The sequence below is a fragment of the Aptenodytes patagonicus genome, chromosome 16 (assembly GCF_965638725.1).
Source record: "Aptenodytes patagonicus chromosome 16, bAptPat1.pri.cur, whole genome shotgun sequence".
NCBI classification, from domain to species: Eukaryota; Metazoa; Chordata; class Aves; order Sphenisciformes; family Spheniscidae; genus Aptenodytes; species Aptenodytes patagonicus.
Window position 1 is genome coordinate 11865616 of NC_134964.1, and position 13416 is coordinate 11879031.

The 13416-nt window shown below is 46.4% G+C and overlaps 1 protein-coding gene across 3 annotated transcripts in view; it reads left to right on the forward strand.

Annotated features, from left to right (window-relative positions):
- Window positions 1-13416, forward strand: part of STX8 (syntaxin 8) — a 107059-nt gene that overhangs the window by 59957 nt on the left and 33686 nt on the right. For all 3 annotated transcript variants that reach the window (XM_076353601.1, XM_076353599.1, XM_076353600.1), the window contains exon 7: window positions 7522-7623. In XM_076353601.1, coding sequence (XP_076209716.1) covers window positions 7522-7623 — 102 coding nt within the window. The remainder of the gene's footprint in view (window positions 1-7521; window positions 7624-13416) is intronic.

The following is a 13416-nucleotide window of genomic DNA, read 5'->3' on the forward strand; positions in this document are numbered from 1 at the left end:
AGGGAGGGAAAGCCTGCTTGGCTTCTCCACTAAATTCCAGCCTTATTGTAATTTTTTTGCATAGCATAAAACGTTATGGATTTTAGTTCTCTATATGTTTTTCTTAAGGCTGACTGCAGTCTTCCATGACTCACAGTGGGGTATACCGTGGAGATGCATTACTCATCGATAAATACTATCGAGTGATCTGTAAATTTAAATCCACAGAAAATCCAAACAATTCCAAGGAAATGTTTGGTCAGCAACATCGTTGTGCTAAACTGCGACCAAAGCGCAGATTTGTTTCTCTCTGTGCTGTATTTCATGTGGCCGTTTTCACTTGGCTTTTGCGTTTCTTACTCCACAGACGGAACGAGGGCGACTCAAAGACAGAGTTGCCAAAACCAAATAAGGCTTTTTACGTGTTTTAAATAAAACAGAAAATGAATTAGTGTAAAATTGTGTATGAAAGCAGAACTCTGGCTGCGCAAGAGCCTGATCTAGATGCTCATCTTTCCTAGGGGCTCCATGTACGATTAAGGCGAATTATTAAAAAAAAAAAAATCCCACGCCTTCAGAAAGTTGGTGCAGCTGTGTGGGGCATGGGTAGGAACAGGGAGACACAGTAGGGTGGAAATGCAACCAGATTGTTTCCCAGCTCTTGAGTGGAGAAAGAGTAGGAAAAAACCCACATGGTTTCCTGCAAAATAAAACCTAACGTTCCTTGAAATGGCCCAGCTCTCCGGCTCCGCCACTGCCTGGCTTTCGCTCCCTTAATGGACTGCTTCACGTTTCTCCATAACGAGTTGCCGTTCTCTCTCATGAGCTCCTTAACGGGAGAAACAGCAAGGAGGGCTCTGGGGTTCGGTGGCTCGGTTCATGGTGCCCTGGTGATGAGAGCGTGACGGCATCCGTAGCTGTTGGATAGGATCATCTCCTCCGTGTCCATGTGCTTGCACTTCACGTTGTGATTTGTAATCTCGTAAGTTATGCCTTTGTTGATTAAAATGTGCAGCGCTGATGCATGCGCCATAACTCTGGCGTAGCTTGCTGCTGTTTAGTCCCTGCAGAGAAAGATGCAATATTAATTTTGTGAATTTAGTATGATCTCATGACCTAGCAGTTGACTTGCTCCTCTGTCTTCAGCATTGCTGGAGCAGAGCGGGGCTGGCCGGGCACCGGTGGGGTCTTGGCACCGGGGTTGGAAAGGGAGGAAAGATGGAGTGGCTGAATGGGCTGGAAAAGGGGCTTTTGCTCTCTGGAAACATTTGGACTTCTCGTTTTGTTGTCAAAACTGAGAATTTCCTTTGCAAGCTGAAAGCTGGTTATTCGCTTCAAGCTGATCAGGGATGTGTTTCAGCATAAAGGGCATCGTCAAGGAGGTAAAACACTGAAGGTCCAGGTGTGCAGAGCGCTCTGGGATGTACTGTTTTTATCATCTGTCAAATGGTTTTCCAGTGGAAACTGTTCCCTTGGAAAACTTCTGACCAGCTGTAGAAAGACTTGATGGCTGACTTGACACGGAAGATGGGGCTGCCAGAGAAGTCCGCTTTCAAACCCATAGGAAGCGGTGTTAGAAATGTCAACAGAGAAGTTGGGAATATGGGAAAGGCAGATGGTGGTCGTGATGGAGGACCTGTGGTCTGTGTTACGCTGCTCAACAGGACTGCGGGCAAATCCAGTGCCTGAAGCTTGCAGCCTTTTTGAGGAGGAGTAGAGGAGAAAAACAAAAGGATCCGTTTGGACACAGCAGACTGCTCCAGCACCTGGCTTGGGTTCAGCTCAGGGTTTGCTTTCCCATCCTGCGCCAGCCCTTAACGCAAGAGGCCAGCTGTAGCATGATGTATGGCCGTTTCCCGGAGAGATGACTTACGGCTCTAACGTGTGGGATTCCCGTCTCACGGGAGGCTCTGAAATTATCCATGCCGTGGCTGGAGAGAAGCAGAACCAGCTTTTTAGGGAAGGCATCGGTGTTTTTAGGAATTAGAATGTTTCTGATTTTCCTTGCAGCGGCAAAGGCTTCGAAGGAAAAAGGATATGAAGAATGAGCTTTTTCTCTGAGAAATTCCTAGGATTACATATAATTTCTTCTGCTCAGTTTTTTATCGTCTGTCTTCTATTGGTGTCCTTTGCATAAATCTTTATTTTTCTAGCTATTAGCAGATGTGATTTTAAAGACAGATGTAAATACACCCTTACCACTGCTACCAGGTGGTTGTTCCGCTGCAATTCCAGGAAAGGTTTTACGTTCTGGTAGTCGCTTTTAGCACAGTCCTTCTGAACACACACACACACACGTGCACATGGATGGACCCCAGAAATCAGAAGCAGCAAAATGTGATGCTAGTGTGACTTATAATGCAACCATTTAATTCAGATTATAAACATCATCTTTCTCAACCTTTATGTATCATTTGAGATTGCAAAGCCAAGCTTGATAGGGCAAAGCGGAAAGTGCTTACGATCCAGGGTTCAGACCAGTTCCTTCACTTTTCATTTTCCATTTCAATAAGACTTTGAAAAGGAATATTTAACGCTTAACGTGCTCACATCTCTGAGTAGTCTTGTGCTGATCTGGGTCAATCAGTGCATTCTTGATTCTTTAAAAGTTGACTGTAGGCATTGATAGTGCTTCAACTTGCAGTGACCAGTGAAGCAATTCAATGAGCAATTTTTTTTTTAATGCTTTGCGTTCAGTGGCAGCTTAGAAGCTTTCATTTTCTGGCTGTGATAGCTGATGCAGCGACAAGTTCAGATCTGATTAAATGATTTTTGTATTTGTTTTTATGGGCAAAAATATGTTTTAAGTTTAATGCAAAATATTAAACAAACCCAAAATTTATTTGGTGTTTGTTTTTTTAAAAAAATAAACAGAAGGAACCTTTCCTCACGTTGCTCATGCTTTCCCCAGTAAACACCTCTCTCCTCCCCAGGAGCAGGAGGTGGAGTTAATGTTGGAACTGGAGAGGGCTGACTGACCGTACGGCTGCTGTTTCCAGCCTCTCCCACCTCTTCCACAGGGATGCTTCTCCCACCTTTTCCAGCCTGGACCTGCGCTCAGCCTGGCTGCTCTGCATTGCCCTGAAACACGTTGCCCGAGATCAAAAACTGCTGCTGTGGGTTTTTTCTAAAAAGGGAAAAAACTCATCACATATTTCAGAATATATCAACCTACTTTTTTTTTTTTTCTGTCATCTGCTTGCTTTGCTGTTTCCTAATTGTGCATTTTCTTTTCTTGTAAATCCCCTGCGTGGAATTCATCCCGATTCCCCAAAGGGCTGCTCACGCCCTCTCCATCGCAGGTCCCGTAGCCGGAGGAGCAAGGGCAGGACTGCAGACGGGCTGGTGTCCACAAAATGGAGACCTTCCGTGACTTTTGTTCTGGTTTAAGGTATTGATCTCAAATCTGTAAAGCCCACTGCGGTTTTTGCCGTGTGATATGTACCAGGCTTCTGAAGAAATCCTGCCCTTTTGAGGGCTCCAGCCCAAATTTTGTAGGTTTGGTCACCAGGAAAAGTAACCAGATTTGTAGAGGTGGGTTTGCATTTCCCTGCTGCAGCCTCACAGGAATGAGGTGAGAAATGGTAATGCCCACGCACCAGCCTCTGCCTTCTTACAGAAACCTGCTGCCCTCATGCTTGGCGTGTTTGGCTGCGTTGTCTGCTGGTGAGCTCAAAAGCCAACGTACCTGCCTGGCTGATGGCTGGGACCCTAGCAAAGGGACACGCGCGCAGGGACGAGCAAGGCTGCGACACCGGTTTTCAAGCAGAAGTCCCTGCTGATATAACAGGTCCTGTCTGAGCTCATCTCCGGCGGATGAGCCACCTTCAAACTTCTCCCACATCAGGTGGGCTTAAATTACTCAGATTTTAATACTAGGGTTGTGCGGTAGGTTTTATCTTCTGCTTCAAGACCCTGCTTCACTGAAAGAAGACCTTGGCTAAATTTGTGTTTAAATGTGGTTTGCAGTGCAGTGTTACAGAAACGTCCTTTGTAAGGTCACTGGCAGCCCTTCAGCAATCAGCCTGCTTTTCCCTTCTGCTCCCTCGCAACGGGGGAACCTCGCTCCTTCCCCTGTTTCAGATTTCTCTCTATCTTTTTTTTAACTTGCTCCTTGCATAGTCAGGTAAAAGGCAGGTGATAGAAAAATTTTCATCCTGAATGTAATTTCCAGCTTGAAGGGCAAAAGGGGTTGCAGGTGGGTCATCTGTCAGAAGAGGTCGTCCTCAGGAGCCTACTGAGAGCTAATGTAGGATTGTCAGTGCTCTGAAGACTTTCTTAGCTGTGGGGTTAGTTTTCTCTGGCGGCAGCTCTGCCTACCTTAGAAATTCATTAATAGTTTTCAACTCTGCCTTATACAGCATGTATTTCCACTGTGTTTCCTTTGCTTTAGAGAAATTCTTTAATTTACATGAAGGTCGAGAGCTGCTCTGAACCTGAGTGTCACCACAACAGCGTGGTGATGGGGGTAGGGGGGTGGACGTTTCTGTGCAGGGTGTTGGTGGGTGTAGAGGGGTGGATGGATGTTTCTGTGCAAGGTGTTGGTGGGGGTGGAGAGGGGTGGATGCTCCTCTGCAGGCTGTTGGTGGTTGCAAGGGCACCCTGGCCTGGGGAACCTGCTGGTCCAGGCTTCTGATTCAACTGGTGGTGGGGTAAGAGCCTCCCTGTGCTTTCTCCCCACTCCAGCCCCAGCACAGCAGGGGAAGACCCTACTCAGACCTCGTGGTTGTGCCATGCACACCCCAACACTTCTCCGGGTCTTAACTGCACATTGCATCAAAGGACTGGCTGCTTGTTGAGCTTTGGGCTACGTGCTTGGCCCGCTCCCCTGAAACCGGACCGTATCAAAAGACACGTAGATTTGGAGAAACGCTTCTCCCAAGCTGTACGGTCCAGTTCTCTGGTTCAGAAACGGCTCCTGCTGGTTGGTCTGACGGGGGAATGGCTCGCGCAGGGGGATGGGAAAGGAGAGGCTCTAGATATAATCCCAATTGCAATGCCTTGGGCTTTGAAATGATGACAGAAAATTTTCCTGCTCGCATTTGTTCTCATTTAGCTACAGCTTGTTCACCAGGATGTTTTTCAAGGAGGGTCTGGTCAGTGTTGGCAAAGGAAAGTCTCTTATTTCCCAAGCATGCTTATCACTTTGTCCTTGACAACGATGGGAACTTTCGGCACTTTTTTTTTTTCATTTAGAGGCAAACATGAGAAAGCCTGCCTTTGCAGGCAGCATTGTATGGGTTTTCCTGTGTGCTGAATCACGCAAGACAGATAAAGTTTCCCCAAAATGTTGTTGGCTTTGCAGATGCTGGACCTGGGAAAGTTGGGTGGGAGGGGGAGGAGAATTAATATCTGAACTATGAATTGAATAAATCTTGCAGTTCAAATAAAGTACCTGCTATCACTTGGGAAAATGCATTTTAGTGTAGGATGAACAATAAAATCTTGAGTATTTAAAACAACTTCACAAATATGGAGAGTTTGTGTCTGGAATAGAGCAGTATTGGTGGGGTGATGTTGCTTAACCACAGGAGTGGTGAATGGTTTAGATCTATAGGATAAAGCTGAGGCTGCACACACAGAAGCAGTTGATGTTTGCCCTCTGCCCTCCCTTCATGTGAATACTTAGATGGTTTAGGCTGAGGGACATGAATCAGGAGCTCATGTTTTAAGAAAGATAGATATTTTCAAAGTACAAGATTTTTTAGATGCTGTTATTTTACATAGGGATCTGCTGGAGATGATGGAGTGCTTGCGGAGCAGACTTAAAAAGCATGCATTAGAAGGATGATGCTTAAATCTCCCAACTCTATGGGAGAGTAAAACCTCCGTGCTACATATGCCTTTGAAAATTTCCTTTGTGTCTTCAGAACTTTGATTATTTTATATTTGTTTTCTGTTATCTGTATGTACAATCAAACTGGTTTTATCTCTGTGTCTAGAGCCTGCTACTTGGTAAAATTTGAGGACATAAGCACCCTGCATAGCTAACATCTTGTGCTGCAGGAAGGTGAATTGCAGAGGAAACCATTCCCTTTCAAGCACTGGTATAAAAGCGATGGCCAACAGAGGTGTACGGGTGTTCTTGAGAAGCTGCAAGAACTAATGTCACATACTGGCACTACCCTTGCAAGCACAAGTGTCACAGGGAAGTTTTGGAAGTACAAGGAATGCCCTCTTTAGCATCATCCCTTTTCCTAGTAGAGATATTTGGGAAATCTCTTGTTTGAAGGAATACAGTCAGAACAATAAAGGCTAATTAATAAGGGCCCTGTCCTGTTGATGGGACTTGTTTTCCTTAACCCTCAGCCAGCATGCATACAAGGTTACGATGCATAAAAATGAACAGAATATTAGTATATCTTGCTAACTGAACACTATGCGTTCTAACTTTTTCTTTCGCTTGCGGTCCGTTAAACCTGGCCGTTCCAGCAGCGCTGCAGCGGAGAGGTGCAGTGCTAGGATCTGCCTGGGTACAAACGACTTGAGAGCGCGGCACCCACCAGCTGGCACGGCTGCTGTCCCCGACCTGGTCTCAAAAGGCTGACTAGATTTATTAAGACAGTGATCAATAGTGGAGAAAGTGCTGGAAGTGTAACCAGAGCAAGATGCTCTGCAATGGCATTCAGGTTTTGGCTCTTGTCCTCCTCCTGATTTATCATGCACAAAAAAAGCCATTCCTACCTGCAGAGTAGAAAGCAACTCAAACGCGATGTATTCATACACCCAGCAAGAAGCACTGGCTGTGTATTTCGAGAAAATCAGAGCGTAACAGTCGGCAAGAAGGAAATTTGGTGCCTGAATGTGGCTTTTAATGGTCAGTGTTAAAAAACCCCAACCCAACAACCACTCTCGGTGTAAGCCTTGTACCTGGTCCGATTTCCCTGACAAAATTTAAGTCATTGGTAGCATGAGGTTGAGGGTGGGTTGGCTTGAAATTTCCCTTTCCCCTCTATTAAAAATAGATGTAGAAGAAATTTTGCTCACTTCCCTTTTCCCAGAGGGTCTTTGGGCTGCAAGCAGAACTGCCATCCGTACATCTCAGTCATTGAACCAAGGCGGGACTTTGACTGTATCCTCCGTGGTCGCTTGGTTGGGACTGTGCCGAATGCTCTCAAAAGCATTTATGAAGACAGTGATTCTGAATGTGTTTTAATGACTATGGAGTGGCCAAGGGTTGAGATGCTCTGTTCCAGGGACTGAAATTTCAGATTTCCTATAGCATATGCGCTTACTTTGGCTAGTGTTTTGTGGCTGCTATCATCTTGTACTCCGTGGCTACCTAGACAGATCCTGCTGTTTCAGGCTGTATTTTTTTCCTCCGCTCTTGCAGTGGAGGAGTGCACTGAATCCGAAGTCAAAGTCTCTTGTGTAGTATTTCCCAGGATTTGGACCTTTCAGTGCATGCGGAGCACTGGTCTGTCATACTGGAAGGCAGAAGGATGCAGCTGGTTTCCATTTGGGAGCTTCCAGCAGGAGCATGCTTGTGAGCAGCGATGCTGTGGGGCTCGGAGATTAATGCTCGTGTTTCTCTTTCCCCAGAGATCATCGACGACCTCGCTAACCTGGTTGAAAACACAGACGACAAGCTTCGCAACCAGACGCGGCACGTAAAGATGGTGGACAAGAAATCAACGTCCTGCGGTAGGAAATGGCTTGAGCACAAATCCTGCCCTGTTATTAAATGATGAGAAACCAGTCTAGCGCTCAGAGGCTCTGTGCAATGTGCTTCCCTCAAGGAGAGCTGCTTTTAAAAATTTGAAAAACCACCTCTCCAAACTCAAATGTGTCTTCCACTGCTGTTGCAGGTTTGACTCACTGCGCTTGCTGCGTGTTTGTACAATTAACTTCCTTAAGCCATTTGACTCCAGCATTGCACAATATTCTGATTGGAAATTGTAGAACTGTATGAAAGGAGTGCGGTATGTGTTAATTAGGTTTAAAAAACTTGCTAGCTACCAGCTCTCACAAGCCGGTCACAGCGGGGAGTGATGCCGCAGGGACGTTTCTGGTGGTGTCCTGCAGGAATGTGTTGTCAACCAAGTGGCATTCACAGTCTGCCAGACGCAAAATCCTTGCTGGTGACTCTTCAAGCTACGTGCAAGCTGGTAAAGCTCAGTTGGACTCCCTGTCCATATAGCTAAAGCGAGGTTAACACATCTCAAGGGAGTGAATGCAGGTTTCCTCTATAGGATGAAGAGCTGGGGGTTTGATAGCAACGACTGTGGGAGGATGCTGTGGGTGATGGCAGAAAACGTCTGTATCTTGGGGGACCAGTGACACCGAGGAGTGACTGGGGGAGGATGTCCATGGGGAGGTGGTGGTAGTGAGACACTTCTGGAAATAGCATCTGCACGTTTGGCGTCTGTGGTTCGCTTTTGGCACTCTAGAGGACTCAAAATGCTAACAAGAATAATTTCTGCTCTGTAGAAATTTGACTTATAGCCAGAAGTTAATGAAATTTGGCTTATGTAGTTTAGTATAGAGAAAGTTGAGAGCTGACTTGGTCACACATCTGGGTGGAGAAAAGGTTTCTGGCTGGTCGGGAGCTTTTATTCTGTAGAGTGATGATCTAGCAGCAAAAGCGACCGAGCTCAGACTGGCAATGAGACGTTTTTTCAAGCACTGGCGATATATTTCAGGGATTTATTTGGTTCTTCATCAGTGATAACTTTTTGAAAGCTTGGTTGATATAGGTTGATGAAAATCTGTGACCTCTTCTGGAGGTTAAAGTTGGCTTATCAGAGGTGTTTGTCTCCGATTTCTCTCATACCAACTACAGATAGAATTAAAGGTGTAACTGCAGAGTTCATGACTGACTTTTTTATTTTAGATCTTTAGTGTTGATGCAAGATGGATTTAATCTAAAAATAATTGCACTTGAATGACGCCGAGTACCCCTGTGTGCCTTTGGAGTCTCCCCTTAATTTCTGTGGTTTCATTTTCCCCACGAGTACAGGGAAGCATGACGCGAAATGCCTGCACAGGGCAGGCAGTGAATCCCGTTTCATACAGGACAGCTTCTCCCTCCTTAGGTGTTTCTCCCCCTTTTTAGGCTTCTCATGCAAATGCAGCCCCCAGACAACGTTGCTGGATAATGAGCCTGTCTCTTTAACTCGGAAGCCCATGCTGGCTTCGCTGGGGAATTTGAGAGGAGGAGGAGGAGGATGGGAGAGGCGAAGGCTGGGAGGATCCAGGGCTGGATTCCTTGGGGGTGACCTCTCTCACCCTTTCCACATTGAAAAACATTTTTCTGCAAGGGGTGGTGAGAAGTGCTGCCTCTCGGTGCCTGTTCCCTCTGCTCCAATAGGTCTTCATGTGTTTGCATAACAATTTGGGCATACGTAAACACGGCATTGCCTCAGATAGCTGTTCTACTCTGCCTAAGCACGAGTTTTGGAACAATAATGCTGGAAGACACAGCCTTTAATGGCATTCTTCCCATCCCTTTTCCACCCTTATCCCTGGCGCTGAAAATTAACTAGCATATTAAGATCAGAAAAACCCTCCGCGTACGTACAATTATTCCTTGAACAAAGCCAAGCAGCGGGAAAACTGGCACCTGCTAGGTAATTTTTTCAAAATGCTTCCCCCCCCCCCAACATTTCATTTAAATTGATAAAGTCTTTAGTAACTCCTTGGTTTCTGCGCTGCTACTTTGGATTTAAACCGGGGTGAAATGCTCAGTCTTCTCCCTTGCCCACCCCTTCCTTCCCCGGGATGGAGGTGTTTGCTTGGACCCAGTCTCTGCAATATTCCAGCATGTGCCTGTTTCCGTGTTTTTTGCCTCGTTTTTGAAATCATAATGTCTTTTTATTTTTCTGATGAGTGTCTGTACTGGAGCCACTGGCTGTGGATACAAGCAGAGCAGCCTGGCATGAACAGTGGAATAATCACCCTTTTACGAGCAGGAATGTAACGCATTAATGGGTGTGTCTTTGTTAGCAGCCAGTATAATAATAAAATCAAAGTATTGCTGATGAAATCCAACTTTAATCAATATTTCAACGTCTTCTCATGCAAACATCGTTTCAAGCTTTGGCGGTTGTTTCCAGTGACCGGCGTGATTTATGCTGCGGCCCTCCGTACCTCGGCGCTACCTGCTCGGCGCAGGCATCGCTGGGGGCAGAAGCGTTGCAGAGAGCGGCGTCCGCACCTCTGGCCGTGCTCAGTCCTGGCAGAAACCTTCAGGTTGTTTCGGGTGGGTTGTTTCGTTTGCAGCTTATTTGCGATGCCATTTCTCTTGCTGACTCAAGAGCTGTTGACAATCCCACCCCTTGCTTCTGCCCAATGGAGGCTGCCCCGCTTGGAGCCCGTCTCCCTTGGTGGCCCCGGGCAGCCCCACGCTGGTGTCAGTGGGAACTCCCAGGGACTGCAGCAGAAGAATAACCATGGGATATGCTTAAGTCTGCTGCGTTTATGAAATTATTGTTGAAAATCATCAGTCATCTGCAGGCAAATGTTTGCACGCTGCTTGGCATTGTTTTCTTTCTTTTCAGCGTATGCAGGGCGTTTGGGAGGGTTGTTAGGACATACGTATTGCTTAGATTTCAGAAACTTGCACTGAGCTTTCACGAAAATGTACACACAAATCATTAATCAAATGTTAGGCTGCCTTTACCAAATTTGCTACAGGAATGCCTGTGTGCACAATCCTGACTTTTCAGTTTTACCACTGGTTCTCTTGGGTTTGTTTGTCCCCGCTCTCTCCCAGATTCCATACCTTTAGGGTTGGGTTTTTTTGTGCAGAGTAACACTCAGTAACCATTTCTCGCTAACTTTTTAATTAGGAATTTTAACCCTCAGAATGTCCTCTTAAGAACTGCATTTAAAAATAAGCAAAGAAATGAAAGTATAACTAAGGTTGAGATTCTGGGGAGGGAAAACAAATTTGCCCCGAACAACCTGATGATATGGCAAATGCCACAGTACCTTAATGACTGATTCCTTCAGTGATTTTGGTTTTCCTGGGTAGAGATAGCCTAACTGCGACCCCATCCATTCCAGTTGGAAAAAATTTCCACATTTTCCAAAGATTTTCAAAATTTCCGATTTTGGAAAAAAAAAATATTTAAAGGAAAATGTGTGCCCTGAAAAGAGTGCTGCTGCGTTGCTGTCAAACTCTCAGCAGTTCTGCTGTTTGGGTTCACTGCGCAGCTCCTGTGTGGTTTTTAATCCTCTCTTGACCCGAGTGGGCTCCAGCATCAGCTCATCCCTTGGTGTCCTTGGCACCCGTCCTGAGAACAGCCTGCCAGCGCCAAACCTTCCCCTCTGCTTGCAGTCCCCAGGCTTCGGCAGCTCGAGCACAGGCTGTCCCACCGCGTCAGGTCTCCGAGGGCTGGGGGTACAGCCCATTTCAAATAAGTGGGTGCAGGTTTTGTGGGGGCCCCAAAACACGGCCGCTCAGCGCAATATGCACCTGTCTGGGTTGGTTTTATTTCTGTTCATCATCAGGCTCAGGCATTTAGTATTAGTCAGGAGTCTGCAAAGAATCCGTGGTTCCTTCTCCCTGGCTGTGGGTTGCAGTTGGCCTCACCATGGAGAGGAGAAGGTCTGTCATCGTCCACAGCTACATCCTGCCTTACCTGGATGGTGCTTTTTGGTAGCTTTCCCCCATCCTTAACTTATAAGCAGGCAGCTCCTTGCAGAGAGGATGGTTAAACCAGGCTTTGTTTGTGATAAGAATGACGTACAGGGATTTTAGTAACACAGGACGCAGCTGGGAGCCTAAGTATCAGATACGACGTATGCCGAGGCGATTGCAGGCGAGCTGTGTGATTCACGGCGTCAGAAGTGTTCTTCAGGTCCTACTAAACTATACCATGGATTGGGAGGGGGATCTGGGGGATTGGTGTGGTCCTACTCCTGATCCTACCCAAGGCACTCTTTTTGGTGGCTCTCCTGGAGCCGAGGAGAAAGGCTGATTTCCTGGGGCAGCAGCACAGAAGATTGTGACTTTGTCGTTGTGAAGGCTAAAAACAAGCAAGAAAGAGCAAACTTTTATTTCTGACAGGCGTGTCCATCCCCTTCCAAGCAGCGTGAGGGAAGCAGACCATGTCTCTGCAGTTACCACTGCGTGCCTCCATCTAACTTTTCAGATAAACGAGGAAAATGAGAAGTAACCACCGAATATACCCTGCTGGGCCAATGTCTGTGTCCTGTAAAATAACATACAATTGCAGAGTGGCGGCTGAGCAATTTTTTTTTCTGTCTTTCGTTTTCTCCTATTCCACAAGATGGCATTGCAATCTAATCGCCTTCCTCCGGCCCCAGGTAGATGCTCTCATCTCCCCTTTGCCTTCTGATGGAGGTTTTGGGAGATGCCGAAAGCAGGGTGTAGACTACCGTAAAGTTAGTCGGTACCAGGTAGGTTTTTTTTTATCTTAGCAAATTGCCAAAATACCTGAATTAAAGACAGAGCTTTGCCAAACCTATTAATTGGAGTTTTCGGAAGGTTTAATTTGTTTTAAAACAGAGTAGCTTGCATTATATAAGGTTTCCTCTAGAAAATAATGATTCATGCAGGCTGGGGCCTTTCTCTGCCAGATTCTACGATCGCTCTGTTCTAAGTTATGGTTATTTTTGCCATGGATTTAATTTGTTTTATAAATTATAGATGGCAGTTACTCAGGTTTGTTCCTCTGACGTACGCTGTGTGTTTAGATGAGCAAGTCCCCATCCATTTATTTTTTTTCTCAGTGGGGTGGAGAAGCTGGTGTAGTGTGCCATGATATCAACCTTTCCTGCAGTCCGACTCTCGGAGAAGTTACACCGATATTCCTCCCCAGTGCTGCTCCGACAACTGCACTGGCTCTGAGTCACCTGTCCGTGCTTCTACGGGATGAGTTTTCTTGGCCTGGCAACTTATTTTCCTGATTTTTTTTTTATTATTTTTTTCCCCTCCTTCAGTTTCTTCCATTTTAACTAATTACATGTTGAAAAGTTTGTTCTGAGCTGTTACCCCTGCGAGAAAGCTTTGAAAAGAAACTTTAGCAGAAGAACGATGAATCTGTTGGTTGAACTGGGCTCGTCGCTGCCGTCTTCGCTGATCGCCGGTGTCTTAAATGCATCGGCACTTCCATCCTCCCAGGACCAGAGCAGCCCAGCGAGGTGGCCGAGGGGCAGCTGTCAGTGATTCAACAGAAGGTGGAATTTCATCTGGGCTTTTCTGTCTCCTTGTTCCCTTCTCCTACAGCCCTCGCTTGCTGCCAGCCAGCCTGCCGGGAAATACCAGGAGTCCAACAGATCTTGCTGCAGATTTTAGCTTTCCACTAGTCTTGCCACCTTGTGCATCATCCTCTCTTGTGGTGTAGTTCTCGTCTGAGCTCCCTGAAGCGTTTTCTTCCTCTCATACAGCTCATTTTCCTTCACCGTGAGAGCGCAGGTCAGCTGCAACCGGGGGAAGCGGAGGTCTGCCGGAGGTGAGCCTGGTTTCGG